At 38.9% G+C, this 19,783-nt stretch overlaps 1 protein-coding gene across 1 annotated transcript in view; it reads left to right on the forward strand.

The window, feature by feature from the left end:
• The first annotated feature begins 1,940 nt into the window (after nucleotides 1-1,940).
• Nucleotides 1,941-19,783, forward strand: part of tbx4 (T-box transcription factor 4) — a 36,218-nt gene continuing 18,375 nt past the window's right edge. Inside the window, exons 1-4 of the mRNA XM_042487209.2 lie at nucleotides 1,941-2,170; nucleotides 7,011-7,156; nucleotides 8,181-8,275; nucleotides 19,562-19,681. Of these exons, the coding sequence (XP_042343143.1) occupies nucleotides 2,161-2,170; nucleotides 7,011-7,156; nucleotides 8,181-8,275; nucleotides 19,562-19,681 (371 nt within the window). The 5' untranslated portion in view covers nucleotides 1,941-2,160. The remainder of the gene's footprint in view (nucleotides 2,171-7,010; nucleotides 7,157-8,180; nucleotides 8,276-19,561; nucleotides 19,682-19,783) is intronic.

Raw genomic sequence — 19,783 nt, forward strand, 5'->3', positions numbered from 1 at the left:
AGCTATATGATTAACAATTTTCCCTACTGGAGTTGCGCTCATTTGGCCGATTGTGTAATTGGCGGGGATAATAATTAGGCCGTTTACTGAGATAAACGCAGCCACATCTTTCTTTCTCTGCTGTGGACAGAACTCACCTCATCACACCGCAGCCGTTATTTTACAGCCAAGAGTTCAATCAACGCGCAAACTGAAGCGTGACAAAACAGGAACATAATAGAATAAAAATGAATGAAATGATTTATAGACTATAGAAAGGAACAAATTAAGCAGTGATGTGTTGTTTAGAGTGTATGTAAGGCAGGGTGAGAGCGCGCGCGCGCGTGTGTGTGTGTGTGTGTGTGTGTGTGTGTGTGTGTGTGTGTGTGTGTGTGTGTGTGTGTGGTTAATAGTTTGAGGTTGGAGAATAAAGCAGCAGCTCCATCTCCACTTTTCAGCAGTTGGAGAGAGTCGCTGGGTGTCTGTCAGCAGCAGAGCTGAAAACACACACACACACAGCCCAATGACAAACGGTGCCATGTCACCAACAGATATAGAAGTCACACTGGTACCTGATTTATAGACTTATGCTTCATTTACTGCAAAACCACGGGCGCATATTTCACCTGCAAATACGGCGCGGCCTGCGAATCAGCCAGCAACACACACACACACACACACACACACACACACACACACACACACACACACACTGGACTGAGTATTTTTTTTTCTAATATTTCCGATCAATTTTACATTGAAGCCGTTATGAGGCTTGACAGTTCACCGAGGGATGATTTTAACGCATGAAGTGATCCAAATGAGCCTTTACTGCCATCACAATCGGCCTCACAGGGCTCAAAATAAAAAAAAAGTTGAATTGTAATAAATAATCCGACCTCGTATAGTGCTGGTTCGGGAAACTCCTTGATCAGTGACATGTGAGTAACATATAGTACACATTAATAACGCCAAAGAAACACAGGTTTCAGGGGACTTTAATTGAAAAATATTACAATAAAACTTTATTTTGTCTTTATTGTAACAAACGGGCCCATTTTCTGACTGTAGAATTCTGAAGCAGTATAAAAAAACGGACTTAATGTGTTACTTTGGAGGCTGCAGCGGGCCGACAGCATTACATGACTTTTCAGTGAAGTGGACTGACGTCATTGTTTAAGTAGAGATAAAGCAACTGATATTGTAAATTGACAGAGATGATTTCAGAGTGGATATATGTTGAGGGAATAATGTTGCTATAGGCAGATGACAGATGGGGAATGTGTCGTTATATTAACTGCTGTGGTTTGTAAATGAATCTATGCAATGCTGATCAGAAGTAATGTCTGGTTTGGTGGGTAACAGAATGTTTTTGGCTAAATTATTCTTGTGAAAAACATCTTGAGGTGGATTATCACTGAGGGGCATCCTGAGGGCAGCTGAAGCCTGTTATCTTTTCACTTTAGCGGGCCTCTGTGTGTTTATTCCGCTGTGATGGTTGCGTGAGATGGCTGTGCGCATTGTGGCCTTGGCTGTGCCACTTTGACGCAGTGAGCAGCGTGTCAGAGTCAGTTCAAGTGAATGAAGGCTTCTTACAGTGTAGTCCACCCTGCTAACCTAAAATAAGCTGATGACGTTGAGACAGTTCACCTCATAGCAGGTTAATAATGTTCGGTCCATGCAGCTACAAACATTTACCATAATCTTGGTCTCGCAGGCAAGATCACACGGGAAATGATACAATAAGTAGCTTATTGCAAAAGTGCGTATTGGCACGAGACAGATGGTGAATGTAGATGATGGTGTGTGTGTGTGTGTGTGTGTGTGTGTGTGTGTGTGCGATTTACAGGGAGAGAGAGTTTGTGTGTGTGTGTGTGTGTGTGTGTGTGTGAGTGGGTGTGTGTGATTCCAAGAACACACCACGCCGAGTCCCTCTCAGAGCTCGCAGAGCGCGCTGCACAGGCGCAGAACGCAGCTCGGTGCAGGAGAAGCTGAAAGGCACTAAGGCAGCCGAACCGACCGACGCACTGACACTTCCCAACGGACCGCCGCTGCCGTCGCCGCCGCATCCACGCTTGACAGCAGGCGTTTTAAAAGCACGTGCAGCCGTTGTGGGAAGGCAGTCGCCCGCTGCTAACAGGCTGAGGACAGAGCCGCGCTGCGCAGGATGGATTTAAGCAGATGATCAGAGGTACCGTAGAGACGCGTCTGCGCTCTTGATAAGCTGCTCTGTAAATTCATTATCTGCTTATTATCTGCTTGCTTGTAAACAGCGCTGTCTGTTCCAGACGGCTATTAAAGACACGGTGTCAGAGGACAAGTGGACTTTAAAATACAGAGTGTCCTCTGGGAGGAAAAACAGCTGCGGCACGAACCGCACCGCTATCTGATGCGGAAGATTTCAATCTGACAGTTAAATGGACGGAGAGAGCGGGAGTGTGAAACAGGCTCAAGTGGTCCAGCAAATTACGACAACACTGAGGCTTTATTGTTATTCATTTTTCTGTACATTGCTTTTATCATCTATTTTATAGTTCTTGTAATGTAATAACATCATAATCAAAGTAAAAAATATTGGTGTTATTTACATATTAAGTCGAGGCACACTTAATACTATTTTAGAGTAACTATTTGTATAAATGTCATTTTAACTATTACTACTACTACTACTACTACTACTACTATTGTTATTATTATTCATACACAAATTGTTACAAGTTTTTAAATGTAGCCTACTGCTTAAATATTGGCAATAGGCAATTTTAATATAAGTAAATAATGGCGTGAATTTAGGTTTTGATTTTTAATTCGTGTTTTAATTTGAAATTATTTTTCAAATATGGAAAGTGGTGGTGAAAGGTTTTGATGTTCATTCCGTAATTATCCTAAAATAGCCCTGGACAAGACATTGACATGAATTATTTGTACGGCGGGAGAGCCACGCTGACTGGCTCAGGTCACTGTGGGAGTTTGTGTGAAAGTGACCTGGTGTTTCATGTTTGGGAAAGTTTGCAGTGTTGTTAGATTTAATGTCAAATTTGGGCTTGAGTCTATGCCGACTTTTCTAAAGTAATTTGTTTTTCTGTCGGCTGCAGCAGGTTTTCAGTGAATTGGTGTAAATATGTTGGAGTGTTTTTGTGGTTGTTGTTTTTGTTTTAATTGTGTTTGTTTGTTGTTTTGTTGTGCGTGCTTTTCTTATTGGTCATCTTTTACTTGTAGTATGAAAGCATTTCCAGTTGATGCTCAGGCCTGCATGCATCAGAGCTGCTGACAAAATGGCGGCAGGAGAAATAGAAATTTATTGGGCTAGCTGTGTCAGTTAACACATCTCTTACCTAATACAGCACACTTAACTCATATATTTGTTTTTCAGCGTTTTATTATTATTATTATTAGGCTATTATTATTATTATTATTTGCTTTTTAAATTAATTAAATTAATATTTTAAAGGTCTGCTTTACTGTCTGCAGACCCTTGAGAGGATGTGATATGGCCAGTGGAGAATGTGATGTCCTGGTGGTGGCCAGACCAAGTGACTTCACCAAAAGCGTGTAAAAAAACAGTGGAGCTTACATGTGCAACTGAATGTGCACCAGGGATAACTTTGCTTTTCTGAACCTTTTCTCAGTGTAGGAATACTCAAATTTACCATCTAGATTTTTTTCCCAGACATTCTGGATCTGCAGAGGAAAATCACTAACACTGTTCGTCACTGCTGCACACGCACTATTTCATCTGCACGGCAATGTTTCACAGATTCAGTGAAAAATTCTTACAGTTAACACAAGGGAAAACAGGCTCTTTTAAATACACGATGTGTTCAAAGCAAGAAAGCATTTCTAAGCAGAACCTATGTTTTCATTTATTTACTTTCCTTAGTGTTGACAGGTTATAGAGTGGCATAGCAGCTACGTGCAGGAACGAGGCCTGAATAGTTTTCAGATCGAGTGTCAGAAACACAGACAGGGTTCTGGCTGGTGCTGCTCAGTGAGACAGCAGTGAAAGGCCCAGTTTCACACTGTACAAAGGTTCTGCTCATCTCCCACTCAGCTATTATCTTTATTAGCCTTCGCAGACGTCTCCATCAGTTTACACTGGACGCCGCCTCTACACTTTCATGGCTGAGAGAGCGGCAGCTCTGTGTTTACAGGCCCACATCCCCTGTGTGTGTGTGTGTGTGTGTGTGTGTGTGTGTGTGTGTGTGTGTGTGTGTGTGTGTGTGTGTTTGCAACCCTGAGGAATGGAGAGGAACCCAACAGGTTTCATAAATACATATATGAAACCTGTTGCGTTCCTTTCCATAAATGTATATACCTGTTGTTATATATATATATATATATATATATATATATATATATATATATATATATATATATATATATATATATGTGTATATATATATATATATATATATATATATATATATAACAAATTTAAAAAAAATAAAATTAGATTTTTATTATTTTTGCAATTCTACTGAATACATTTTTTTTAGCAGTTGTAAAATATTCAGTTTCTATTAGAGATACTAAATACTAACAGCTACTAATATTTTTAACATCAAGGAAGTTTTTTAGAAAAAGGTTTCAAATAGTAAATAAGATGCCAGAGGGCACTCAAAAAAGCCTAAAATAGAGCTTGTTCATCAAAAAATAAAAAAGTCTTGGGAGAGAATCCCCTCTGGACCCCCGACACAGATCCAGGCTAAACCCCCAGTGTCCTCAAATTCTACGAATGCCCCGGTTAGTATAATTGAGAACACTAGTTATAGGACAGTGTGGATAAGCTGGGGTTAGTTTGAAATACAGGAGCTGAAACATGGTTACAGTCAGAATATGATGTGAAATAATTTGATGCAGAGTACTGAAATGCTTTGAACTTTAAGAACATTTTGACAAAGTAAATGTTTTTGAAGGAGAAAAAACTGGTTTGTTAGGTAGCGGAGTTATGAAGTAGTGTAAAAGACAAGCTGCAGTGGGTATGCGGTGCTTCCGTGGAGTTCCTTTCACCAGATTTTTTCACTGGTTTTGTTCCTGCTAAAATCTCTGATCCATCTAGCTAGAAACTTTTAGTCTGCCCTGTGTGCTTCAGAAGATTAAAAGCTGCCCTTCAGTGTGTTACAGTATGTCACAAACCTCACATCTTCTTCCACCAAATTGCTCTCTGCTGTGTTTTTACTCCAGTTATGATCACATATGTCAGTGTGATTTGATGCTGAAACTGTGAGTTTTTTCCACAAATGTGAAATACCTGAGCTTTGATTTGTTGACTTCCTGTCATGGTGCTGAGCAGCTGAAGTCTGTGTGGGCTTTGCTTCACCTTGGTCCATGAGTAGCTGCTGGGATTCTCTAGATACTGGTATACTTGGTGACCTCCTTAGAGGATCAGATAAGTAAAATAATGCTGAACTGTGTGGAGTTTGCTACATTGCATGATGGGATGCTATGGCTGTCCACAGTGAGCTAAACTGAGCCACCTTGATGCTGGAATATTCATAAAATTATTCTTGAGGACAAATGGCTGTACATTTACACATATTTTATGTTGCAAAAGCTTATAAATCATTATTGATTCATTACAGTTTAAATCCAATTAATGATTTTGAGTTTTGTTCATATCTAAATATGTGGGAATTTATTCAGTACACACTGACTCTTACTATTGAAATGACAGCATAACATGTAGACACCACACTGTAAACAGCATTATTACAAAACCTTGTCTTCAATGGTCTCAGCTGTATTTGGTTATTATTATTTTTACATTTTCTATTTGGAGTGTTTTACACTTTTCAGGTCATCTTTTAATCAATGCAATTCATGTAGGATTATTTAGTAAAATATATATGACTTGTAGTGGGAAATGGTATTTATACCATTGCTATTACTACCATTACTTTGATGTGCAATAATCCAGTGCAATAACTACATCCATGTATAATATTCTCTATTCAGATGTTGGTAATCTGTTGTTTTTATGAGGACACATGGTAGAAACAAGAACAAAAATGTACATTTTTATTTATACTTTAGTGTTTAGATATATTTACTATTAGTACTTATGTTTAAATTTTATTGATATATTCTACACTTTCCTACTTCTTTTAAGACTTTTGAATGGGAGCATCTATAACTAAAGGCAATTTCCCCTCAGGGATCAATAGAGTATTTCTGATTCTGATTCTGATTCTGATATTATAGCACCTTAGCAGTAGACACTCCCACAGCAACAGGAATTCATTTCCGGAAATGGATGATTTTATACACAACAAATAAATATTTGATATTCCAATTTACATTAAGAAGCCTGTTGAAAATGTGTGTGATGTTGAGCATCTACTGAGCTGCAATATCAAGGTTTTACCTCTTAATTAAACAGAGCATGGAAAATGAGCTTGCATATTGAAAACCCAAAGCTGGCCAGGGAGAAAGGCAGAATCACAAGCTGTTTTTTAGATTTTTCATCACTGAGCAGGAGGGACATGTGTAAACATATTGTGGTTAAAATAATGCGTTAATTAACTTAAAGATTAAAGATGAAAAGTGAGGATGAATTTAGATGTAAATAATGAAGTAGTTAAAGATCTGGACTGCCAATGTAGAGAGTAAAATAGGACTACAGGAATATTGAAATGTGCTAAGTTAAAAAAAATATAAAATGTGTATTTTATTCAAAGTCATCATTACTACATAATTCATAATTTTGGCTGGATGCACAAATTGCCCAGTAAAATAGTTGAATGCAGAATTTAGGGTCTAACTGTTGATGCTTACACTCCTGGCAGCTCACATTCATTGCAAAAGGGCAACAAAAGCACACTACACACACACACATGTAGCCATCTATACTGAATATGTGCGTTTTAGCTCAACATAATGGCAGTGACTAATGTTGCATTTCTATACTACGATGGTATGGGATTGATAACATGTATTTTTGCATAGCAGACACATCACATGGCAGGTCTGCTTTGCAGCGGACACTACAGCTACTCACTGAGAAGTCTGACAGAATTTTTCTAATCCTGCAGAGATGCTGCAGGAGAAACTTTCAACTGTGACGGATGAACGTATGAGCCTGGTGCAGACTGGCGGGGAGACAGATCTCCTTCCAAACCAGTCACGACTGGGCCTGTCCACAGCTCCCACCATTCCCAGCTCCAGTGAGCCCGACCAGGTATAGAGAACCCCGAGACCAAACACACAGCTGCTTCTTGTGGCTCCAGTTAGTAGAAATATGGACCAGCTATTCTCCAAATAATTACATGACATGACATGACTTACAGAATTATTGTGATTTTTAAAATATGAAATAAATCCATTTTAGAGTAGAAAGAAACACTAGAAGCATTTGTTTATACTAAATGGTGTATCAGACCAACAGCCCTTGAACCCAGCTCTCCATTCATGGTACCCTGATAATTTTTTTTAAGGTGCCAAAACAAAGGAAATACTTCAGTCAATAAAATAAAGTGGATTTTATATATGACTTGAATTACAGATGATTTTATACATTACTCAGCAGCACTGGGGAAAGAAAATCCTTAACTTCAGTAAAAGTAAGTAACACCACAGTGTGGGAATAAAGTCATATGTTAAAAATTGTATTGAAGTAAACATACATAAGTATTGGTATCAAAGTATACTCAAAGGACTGAAAAATACAACAACTCATTATCCAGTATGATTTATTCTAGAAAAATATTTATTATTAGATAATAATTATTAATTACTGTATTAATATAATTATTAATTAATGTGTTAATCATTTTAATGCCATGTATGGTATACATGAAGCTAAGTTTAGTTTCTATTTTATATATTACCTGACATATTGCTTGGTAGCTTGTTAATCTTTCCCTTCTTGATATAATCATGTAATTTGTCAATTCAATTTTGAATTGTTTAATCAAAATTGTAAAGTAACTAAATCTGTCAGATAAATGAAATAAAAAGTATAGTGTTTCTGAGTGGAGTAAAGGTATAAGGAAGTGAAAAATAGAAATACTCACGCAAAGTACAAACACCTCAAATTTGTACTTCATTACAGTACTTGATTAAATGTGGTTTGCTGCTTTCCACCGCTGCTCTGTAGTGTGTTTATATGCAAATACTTGAATTGATCTTATGTTTTGGTTATGATGAAGGTTGTGGTGATGACGAGATGTGTGAGTGTAAAAGTGATGTCTGCTCTCTTTCAGAATATTGAGAACATCAAGGTTGTTCTTCATGAGAGGGAGCTGTGGAAGAAGTTCCATGAGGCGGGCACAGAGATGATCATTACTAAAGCAGGCAGGTCAGTGCAACAGCTAACACACATTCAGTACAGACTGGGCGCAGGAATGGCAAAGCATGGTTTAGTTTTAGGTTGAAAACTGGTCACCGTGCTTTAATTCTGAGTTTTAACATGTTTCTAATTCACCACCTAAAAGTCATGTCTTGCATGTACTGAGAAAAGTAGCAATAGAAAATGTATGTATATCTGTAATAATTCTATTATTAGAAATTACTTGATAATCAGTGCTAGAAGAAGTATTCAGATCTTTCACCAACACCAAAATACTGTTAGATGTCCTGTATCTTACATTTTATCATTTACCTCTAGTTATCAATAGGAAAAGTACTTGTTGCGCACACTGGCCCCTTTAGAGTGTTTTTAATCAAACTTTATATTTATTTACAGATTATTTTACATTTGCTCAGAAATGTTGTTGAGTGTATTCTTATAAAGTAGCAGAACATTAAAGTTCTCAAAGAACAAATGCTACTAATACTAATACAACATTAGATTTGAATAAGCACAGAACTTTAGTTAAAGAAATGGGTTACTTTCCAAACCTTTAAATGAATCATAAGGTTTTTTTTTCACACCACACGAATATGGGATCTGATCAAAGATCAAGATCAAGACATAATGCATCATAACACCAGAGTGAAGTCATCACAAACAGTGAGGCAGCGGCTGAAATGAGTCTTTCCTCAAATAAAACACTTTTACTGGAATTTCACCAAGCTGTCAGCAGAAACTTGGAAATGCTGCATGGATTATTAGTCACATTATATAACTAAAAAAAAATGCTCATCTTCTTCATAAGCTTGTTGAATAAATAGAGACATTTAAGTGATCAATTCATTATGTAAAATTAGTGTGAAACCTTTCTGTGAGCATCTGTTTAGACAGTTCATCGTAACATAAAGCAGTTCTAAGTGAGTCTCTCCGGCAGAGTCAAAAAGTTCCTGCAGCAGTGACTACATAATTGAAAACACAAATGACTGCTCGGCTTGTTGGATTTAATGCGACCTGAGGATTAGATAGTGAGGCCTTTGGACATTAACCAGAGAATGAGTACACTCAAATTGACCTCCGCCTCTCATTCCTCATGGCTTGGGTTTTTTTTTCCAGTAAAAAAATGTAAAAGGTCACCACATTTTTTCCTTAATGCTACATAACCGTAAGAGATGGGCTTTCCCTTGTCCAGCTGATAAAGTGGGCTCTGAATCCTTAAAGCCCTTTGAAGGCCTGTTCAGTGGTGGAGCTGTGCAGCTGTGCTGGGAAGCCTGTGTGGGTTTACCTGGTGTCAGTCTGCAGCTCAAACTCTGTAGGTCACACAGAGCTTCATCCTTCACGGGCAATAGCTCTGAAAATACACTCTACCTATATGAAAAGAGCAGACAAAGTTACCTGTTCTGAACAGCATGCATAGATACTTCCTATGTTTTCATGGCAGAAGACATTTAGTCACATTACATGGATTTCCATAACAGATTTTCACAAAACTAAAGCAATATTTTGGAAATGTCCGTAAAACCCAATTGCTAGGTGACTACATTTCCATTGAGTGATGTTCTGTGACTTCTCCTCTGGTGATAACATTCCATGAAGCATGGTGATGGATGTTCAAGACATTAGCAGCTTTATTCCTATTGCAGCCATCACACTAGCTGCCATTATTTCCAATCCAAGGCCACATAAGTGTGTTATGGAGCCATTATGGAAAGGCCGAAATCCAATTAACCCCAGACTTTCACCCGGGAGCTCGCTGTTCGGTTCCTGTATGAAGGTAGAGCCAAACCATGATGGTTTTTTCTTAAAACTTACCACATGCTTTTGTAGCCAGCATTGGTTGCAGCATCTCAGCACCTCTCAGAAACAGCAGATGCAGAAGTCAAGTCAAGTCAAGTCACTTTTATTTATAGAGCCCATTATCACAAAACATGGTTTGCCTCAGAGGGTTTTACAGTATATGACATCCCTCTGCCCTTAGACCCTCACATCACCCAAGGAAAAACTCCCGAAAAACAACCCCTGTAACAGGGAAAAAAAAGGAAGAAACCTCAGGAAGAGCGGTAGAGGATGATGAGGGATCCCTCTTCCAGGACGGACAGACGAGCAATAGATGTCGTAAATAACAAATGAAATACAATCATGGCAAAAAGGAAAGAGAAAGAGAGAGGGGGAGAGAGAGGGAGAGAGGGGAAGAGAGGCACAGCAATAATGGAAACAGATGCATGTCATATTACAATAACAATAGGTGTGAAATTATTAATTGCACTCTATGATGATGTTGAGGGTGATAAGAGTCTCATGCACATGTTGATAGGGAGGTGTCCAAAGGCAAGATCACAGCATCGGCGCAACCAGGACCAGACCACAATCAGGGCGAGCAGGGGGCACAGTATCAGTACAGCCACAGCACGGGCACAACCAAAGGCAGGGTCACAGCTAAGGATACTTAGAGTATAATATGTAGACGTTAAAGTCCACTGACAAAGCGGCAACATGTGATGAGTTGGGATGAGGAGGTGCAGCATTCTCTGCTCAGGACTTCATCACTCCAGTGTATCTTCACTTAGCATACAGTAATGTGCTGATATATCAATCCAAAATGTCACATACAGAACATTTAAGATCTGCTTCCAAAAAAGCTCAGTCCACGTCTGGGCTGTGGGCATCATTGCAGCTTCATTGCATGGAACCCTCCTCAGTTGCACTTCCTGGGATTTCTACCATTTTTTCCTCAGTTAACTTGTTGTTGTTGTTTTCTTAGCCCTCTGAGGCAAATTGTGATTTGTGATATTGAGCTCTACAGATAAAACTAAATTGAATTGCAGCTCAGGAAACCAGTTTAATGGAGTTTAGCTGGACTTAACTGTAAAAAAAAAAAACCAACACCAACTTAATAATCATTCATACTTTAGTAGAATCAAAAGTAAAGATCTGGGCAAATTAACAACATCTGCAACCAAGATTACAGGATTTCCTGATGTTGGCTCTGGTAGATACTGCTATTATCTCTCTCTCACACAAGTAATTGTCAGTTAAATTATAAACTCATTGAGCCATTAAAATACATATTGTTTTACATTGTTGTTTGTAGTTGGGTCACAAGCAGCCATTATCAAACCCTCCTTAAGCTTCAGTTAAAGTTTGCCAGTTAAAGCTGACCCTCACCTCAGGCTGCATTTGTCTTTGAGTTCAAAGCTCAAAGTTTTTTTTCCCTTTTGGGACTTTTTTTTATATTCAAATGTTTTAAAAGGCCTGTAAAAGTAAACTATCAAGCATTTTACAAGAAGTAAAGATTGGAGTACATTTTAAAAAAAGTAATAAGAATTTTGTGAGACAGACATAGATACGCTGTCTTGTCCAGTGAGTAATTTTTTGACCTTTTCAACAAAAATCTTTGCTGGTCTGAGTTTCCTTTGTTTTGGTGTCCCATTCCAGTCAGAGATTTAGAAGACAAGAGCAAGGTGGACGGGGGTTAAACAGGATACAGTACAGATACAGTACATTACAGATGAGGCAGAGATCTCAGTGGTGTTAGCATCAGATGAAGGAGAAAACATCATGTGCCTCGCAGCTCAGCCGTCAGGTGGGGGAGAGCCCGCTGTGCCTCCAACAGCTTTACAGCAGTTCTGACACTTTCAAATTTGTAATGTTGAAAGCAGTTAACTCAATCCAATAATCTGTGTCCTCACTGTTAAAGATTTTAAAATTTGTCTGCTCTTTGCATGCAAAAAAGGGTTTGCTGTGGGGGGATGGGGCTCACCATTAAGGTGCTGCTCACCTTCAATGGCATCTGGCAAAGTGTTCTATTTCCAGAATATTTAATAAGTACAGCCAATTGTGTGTTGCATCATGCATACACTTGTCATGCAGGATGATGAGTTTGTTGTGAGTAAAAATTTTCGGCTCTTTTCTCTTACCTCTTGGTTCTGAAAGTTTGTGCCACGATTCTTCCATTTCCTTTCATTAATTTGAATTAAATTAAGTTTCACAGTATAAAAAACAGACTGGCATTAATGTCATTAGTGACATGTTTACCAGCTGCAACAAACCTTTTGGCTCAACAAAATGCATGCATCAAATCCTTTATGTTATGATGACTTTATGAAATTATGTTCAACCAACAATGTTGAGTTCACGCAATCAGCTTTTTCTCTACAATCAAAGGTATTTTGAAGTACCACTTACTTAATATTTTGTTGCATAAACACAAGATTTTAAGTTTAATAATAAATTCAGTTGTTCCAGCTTTTTTAAACGAAACTTTTAAGTGTAATATACCTCAAAACCATCATTCTAAACCTTGGTTTTAAAGTAGGTAACTGATAAAATTAAGTTGTTCCAACAGTTTTTTTCACATTATTGTGTTTTTTAAAGTTTTATGTACTTAATAACCATAATAAAGAACATACGTTTTTAAGATGACAACCATTAAATGATTAAATTGCCCCAATTAGATTTTCTCCAGTAGTTTTTAGTTTTTCATAATTTTGCGTATTTTCTTCCCCCCCATGAGTTTGTGTGTGTGTGTGTGTGTGTGTGTGTGTGTGTTTGTGTGTGTGTAATCATAGTAAGATGTGGTCCTCCAAGGGTCATCATTTTTAGCGGGAACCACAACAGAGGCCAGTCCAAGTGTTTTGTCAGGTGTTTATGAGTCTGTCTGTGGACAGAGTTTGTCAACGCGATAATGTCACAACCATGCAAGATGCAGTCATGAAACTCTCCAGGTGTGTAACTGAGAACAAAAAGAAGGTTGAGTTCAAAGATAGGTGCGGTCTGTGCAAGGGGCCAGAAATAGGGGGGTATGGAACCACTTTACGTACCTGGCCCACAATGGTTTTAAGTCGCAGATCACTGTATCATGGCTTCTTGTCATTGCAGGATGATATGAGAAAAAAGGGAATAAATATAGACATCATTATATTAGAAAAACCTGTTAAGTATGTGGTTAGCTTGATAACATTGATGATAAGTCCACACTTCCTGGTTGCAATAGTAACAAAACACACTTTTCTGATTGTGAGTTTTCCAGGTGCACAGTGGTCAGAGCAAGTGTCAGAGCAAGAAAATGGAAATATTTGTCACTGTATATAGAGCTCAAATAAATTCAACACCAGTTTTGATTTTGATCCACATATGACCTCGACACGGATGCTTCCAGCTTCCTCTCTGTCAGCTCCGCTAAATTTGAGCTGATTTTGAGCTCTTATGTCTATTTTGCTTGGTTGGTGGTGTGTTTTGTGGTTGGTATTGGTCAGTGGTGGTGTGTGGCTGTGAGTCACATTTCTGGATGAACAAATCAACTCAGCAGTCTCCTCCTGCTGACATGTACTAGCTGGCCAAGTCAAGGTCTTCAGGGGTAAATGCCAATGAAAAGATGGAGAAGATGGTCACAGCTGAACTAGTATCCTGCTTGTCATTGTACAGGCGTTGAATTAAGTTGGACAATATCTGTGCCACATCATTTTCCAACAGGATATCAGGAACTGTAATATCCACCAAAACTACTACATCCTGAATAGCACCATTCAATCAAGTGACTCATTTTCTGCATGCTGATCTGACAGAGCAGAGGACTGGGAGAGCGGGGAGGAGGTGGGTGCTTGGTAAGGACTGGTGTGACAGCGGAAATGTGAGGTGCTGTCCCATTCCTGCCCACCCTGCGCCACAGGGGGAATAAACATTTTGAAAGAGTGATGTGTACCCTTCAGAGGCGACTGCAGAGCAGAGTCGCCACCCATGTTCAGGAGGAGCGTCCATGCAGACATCTTGTTGCATCTTATGCACTGTATACAGTTTTGGGCAAAAACCAAGCAGGTTTTTGCATGCAATACAAATGCACAAAATGTGTTTGCTGCAACCTACGAACTGAGCACACAGACGCAGCTAATCAGACTAATGTCAGCAGGCGGCCGCTTCACTTAAAACAGCAAAGCACTATTTTGGAGTGCACTGATCTCCACAGACCTGTGAATGAAACTAAATCAAAGAAGTTAACTTGGAAACTGACTGCAGACCAGTCAGCATGGTGGAAGACTATGGTCTAAGTGACATCCTTAGGTTAGCATGTTTTGACCAGTCATATGTCTTACTGCAGTTCATTCACAGCTAACCACACACAACCACACATAACATAAAAGCATGTCTGTGATTATCCACACGACAAAAAAATCTTAAAAATAAATACTAAATAAAAATATCCAGTAATAATAATAGTAGAGTATCAAAAATTCGGAGTGCAAAATTGCGGTACTTAAAAATAGTGGTTAAGACCTGTATGAATCAGAAAAAGACACTAAATTCAAACATCTGAAAAGAGAAAATTCTGTAATTTGATTCCCAATCAAGACAATCTGGTAGTAATTGATTTGCCTGTTTACTATTAACTTCAAATTTGTTTTAAAATGCAAAATAATAGAATCATAAACAAGCGATTAAAAAAAATGCAATTTATGTGTAAAATGTACTGCAAAATTAAAACAAAAATAAGGGAAAAAAACTGTCATCTATTTTATCAACATCTTTGTAAAATAGTGTACCATCAACAAAAAAACCCAAACAGTATAATAATGGGGTGCCCTGATTTAAAAAGAGACCCTTATTGTAACATGTAAGGAAGGTCAGTGCAGAGGTGGCGCTAGAGGAGGTGCAGATGCTTCATCAAGCAGGGGATCCCACATTTTCCCAACACTCAAAGATGAAACTTGCTCAGTCCACTCCCAGGCAGCACCTAGCTGAGCGCAGTCAACTTGTTATTGTGAGTGTCATTGTCCAGGCATAATCCTCCCTCCTCAAAGCACCCAGTGTAGCTCTTCCCTCACTCTCCATCTTTGTACACAGCCCGTCAAGAGAGCAGCGGCGGCTTGATAAGAGGAATCTGGCGCCCACAATAGGCCGAGTCTACTAGGTTGTAGCGCTTCATCATCCTCCACCCCTGCCGCCCCCCACCCCCATCACTCCTTTTGATCTTGCTGTGGTACTGAAGATTCCCAGAGAGGGAATGGATCACTGGAGGGCCTAAACATGTGGGACTGTTAAGAGAAACAGCTGGCTGGGCACAGAAACACACACACACCCTGACACTGATATCATACACACACTCTCTCATTTCCATTTCTCATACTCCTCTTAAACTCACTCACTTAGTCACACCGCCATATGTATATGTGTGCCTTCATAATGTCTGCCTTTGAAAATCAGCTGTCTACAATTGCAATACCTCAGATTTTTTAGAGATGTTACAGATATGCAATACCAAGATATGCCATGTTTCATCACATGTATGTAAGATTATATACAGACAATGACAGGACTGTGATAAGAGCCACTTTGCCTGAGAACATACAGTAATAAGAGTGGGGAACAAGGATCAAATCAGTGTATGTTATATTCCAATATCAATATATATTGCAATATTCCACTGAGAAATCATTTATCCTTATAATATAAATTGCACCAATTGTCCAACTACAACTTAAGATATTATCGGGTCAGCTACCTCAGTATAAATGGTACAGAAAATGTCAAATGGTTGACCAATTTCCATCATTTCTTAGTCTGCTGTATGTCATCATATTTCATAAACCTAGACTCAATGGTTGTGCCAGCCCGTTTATTACAAATTCATCAAATACAGCCGCTTTTACAGTACTTCTGGCATACTATCCCAGTGCCAAAAGGCACCTTTCATGTCCACACGATACACCCCTGGATGGTGTCAGTTCAGAACACGGCCGGACAGATCGTGTCGCATTGTTATTATATGCCGCTGGGCCGCCAGACAGCACCTGTCACATCAGCCTGATACGCAAGCGGGTGGCATCATTTAAGAACACAGCCAGACATAACCTGTCACATGTGTATGTCATGCCACTGAACGACATCAGGTTGAAATGCTGCTAGTAACAATGTTATATAAGAACCCAAGGTCTCAAAAGGGCGGGCAGGGGGGGCAGCAGATGGGTCCAAAAATGGTCCTCATGTACACGGATACACAAAAGCAACCAAAAAATGCTGCAGTATGCATGCCAGGCCAGTAGTTGGCGGTGTACTTTGTAATGACACACTGTAGGAGAATACCACGCGCATGTGATGTGATTGTTCTCACAGGATCTGCACACTGTCAGTTTACATAACAACAGAAAGGGTTGCGTTTTCAAAATTTTACATTCTGGAACCTGGTTTCATAAGTTCGCGTTTTCAGGCTCCCAAAATGCTGTGCTTGTGTAATAGAAAGGCCAAACCGCAAGAAAAGCTTAACGTTGCATGCAGGAATCTCGTCTCGTGTTAATAGCCCGCAACAGGAATAAATGAGGCTTTCAACAATAAAGGGTGAAGATGTGCAGTTTCCAATACAGACCACAGATCAGCTGAGATATTTAAACACCTAATTCACAGGGTTAAGTGGGTTTTTATAAGCCTCAGTATGCTTCAAACAAAGAGCTTGTTGGATCGCCTAACATTGCCTTAAACCCCCTTTCAGATTGTGGAACTAGGAGGCTTTGGTAAACCATTTTGTCCTGAAAGTGATTATCCACACAGTTGGCTGGATGTGCCGAGGTGTAAGGCACAGCTCGATCATCTCTCAAGCCCTCCTTTTTTCAATTTTACACACTTCTGTTACTTTATGTGTGTGCAGTCAAGCACTACATTGTGATTGCCGTTGAAGACACTGTCCACATGTGTGACAAAATCCCAAATTGTACACTTTATTGTGTCTCCAGGTATAAACACTTGCCGGAGACATGGCATACAACCTCGTTTGTAGTTTGAAGCATACTAAGAGTTCAAGAGCATATGTAATTCTAGAACCAACCAAGTACATTTCTACAAAACAAGACACAGTTTTACTCAACATTCACTTGTGTGTAAGATGGTGGTGCATCCATCTGATCTGGCTTGACAGACTGATGCCCATAGCTGAAGACTGAGTACTTATGGCCACATTACACAAATGTGAGGGCCACATGTGTTGACACAGGCCCCCATCTGCTCTGTCTGTACAGTGTGAGTGGAGCCAGAGATGAGAAGAGGTCTGTTTTGAATGTTCCTCTAAGATTAACCCGTCTTTCAGTGAGGATGATACCGGGACTGATCTCTTGTACTGATTGGATTTGAAGCCTGGGAGAGAGATTTGAATTACCTGCCCTCAATCCCCCTCCTCTGTCTATCGTATGTTAGGGAGTATTTACAGTAACATGATCAGATGGTGTCAGGCACTTTGAGCCTTTGAAGATGGACATTTGCACCAAGCGGAACAGCAAGTATGTAGATAGGGGTTTTGATGCTCGGCCATCTTCTCAGAAAGCATGCAAGGTTTTCATGAGAGTGTCCTGCGATGTTTGAACCTGTTGCCATGGGCACCACCCACACATAAACTGCAGACCTTGTTGACTGCAGCCTCTTGAGCAATGACAAGTCGGCTGTCTAAACTGTTGTCCGATCTCGGGTGCCATTAAAAACCACTTAGGGCTTTATAAGGGCCAAAAAGCCCTTTGTGAAAGTTCCTTTGGTGTGGATGGGATGAAAAAGTTTTTGGTTTCCCAGAAGAGGTCAGGAAAAGTAGTTCCCTTCATATGTTTTATGGCTTTGAGTGCTATTTTAGCATATTTTGTCTTTTAGTCTGGATGCATTTAAAGATGAAAGATAAAGCGGGTTCCCATACTTTTTATGATTTCTCTGTACCAGAAGTGTGCAAGGGTATCAATCTTTTCCCGAAAAAATACCTGCATTACCAGGCCAGCAATTTTTGGTTCCATTAACATTCTGAGAATGGTAAATTGCAAAGCTTCAGTCATGTTTTCAGGGGCAAGTTTTCTTTTAGTTCCAAGAACATTCATCTTTAAGTTAGAGTGACATTATCTATAATATCATAAAAACTTAATTGTGTGTGTGCTTGTTTGTTTGTTTTGTTTGTCTTTTTGTTGTTGTTTGCATATGACATTACAGGAAAGTTTTATAAAAAATGTTGTGAAAATGTGTATTTTCAAGCCTTAATAATATTGCGAAAAAAAATTCTAAATGTTGTTTTGAAAATGTTCTTCCTTTGTTCTCATGTAATATTGTGGGAATGTTTTAGAAGAGAACATTTTATGATCTGTCACCTCTAAACACACACCGCCAAAACATCCTCAGAATGTTGAAGTTATAATGTTGCATCTAAATTTAACCTTACAGGGTCATTATTTGAAATGATAAACATGATAAATGTTTTCTTTAAAACATTATTACAACTTGTAGGTAACATTAGCCAATGTTGTGGGAACATTCCGTGGTAGCCGAGTAAGGACAACATCAAGAAAATGACCCTAAAAGGTTTGGCAGCTGAGTTTTATTCCACACTGTGCACAGTGGGGTTGCCAGTGTAGAAGCAGGTTTGATCCACCGTATGTTCAGGTTAAGGTGATTTCAGGTTTCGGAGAAAGCAGCTTCTCATCCTCCTCTTCTCTCAGTACCACAATAATTATGGGTCCTCTCTCATCCCAATCCCTTAAGGACATCACTGATCCACAGTCAGTGAGCTGATCCGATCTTTATCTGCACTATCCGTGACGATACTACACTTATCCTACACACACAACTGTCTACAACGGCCTTTTCCAAGAAGAGGATCATTCAAAATGTAAAATACAGACCTTTGGTGAAAGCAGCTTTTTATTACTCCCTGAGATTGGTTGCATATGAAAAGGCAGTTATTTTTGAAACTGACAATCATGTGTACAAACTATAATCAAATCTTTCCTAAAGGTTCCAGGTTAACCCTTTGAAAAACTGAGCAACTTTTAAAAAAAAAAAAAAAAAAGTTCATGTTCTATTTGCTCTATGTACCACCTACATGTTTTAATAAAAATCTGAAAGATGAAACCTGAAATGGTGGATTTAGAAAATTATTTTTAAAAAAGATAGCCAAGGGAAAAATATGTAGGGAAAACAAAGAAAAAATGCTAACACAACATTATCATAATCACATATTTAAAGTTGTGTTACAAAATTATTATGATACTGTAATGTCTTTTTCCAGGTCATATCTCTGTATTTTTCCCTCTTTTTCTTTTTTTTTCTTTTACTAATTTTCAGGCAATTTTCTTGTACTTGTTACTAATTTCTTGCCAACCTAGTGGGTCATTTCTTCCATTGCTATTTGCCTTCTTCCAGTGTTTTTGACAGAAATTAAGCCAATTTGTTCAGGATTCAAGGGGTTAAATAAATCAAATATTCATTGGTTAAATCAAGCATTGCCTTGATTTCTCATGAAGGCCAAAGATCATTTCTAACACTTTCCTTTGCATTCTTCAACAGGAGGATGTTTCCCAGCTACAAGGTTAAAGTAACTGGGATGAACCCCAAAACCAAATACATCCTTCTCATTGACATTGTCCCAGCTGATGACCATCGCTACAAGTTTTGTGATAACAAGTGGTAAGTTTGCATTTGCAAACCATAAATGATTCTTGTTGAGGGTTGCCCCATACTGTCTTGTATGATGACCATTACTCTAACCAAAATTACCATATCAATAGC

The sequence above is a fragment of the Plectropomus leopardus genome, chromosome 6, assembly GCF_026936395.1.
Source record: "Plectropomus leopardus strain MGB_pleo_1.0 chromosome 6, ASM2693639v1, whole genome shotgun sequence".
NCBI classification, from domain to species: domain Eukaryota; kingdom Metazoa; phylum Chordata; class Actinopteri; order Perciformes; family Serranidae; genus Plectropomus; species Plectropomus leopardus.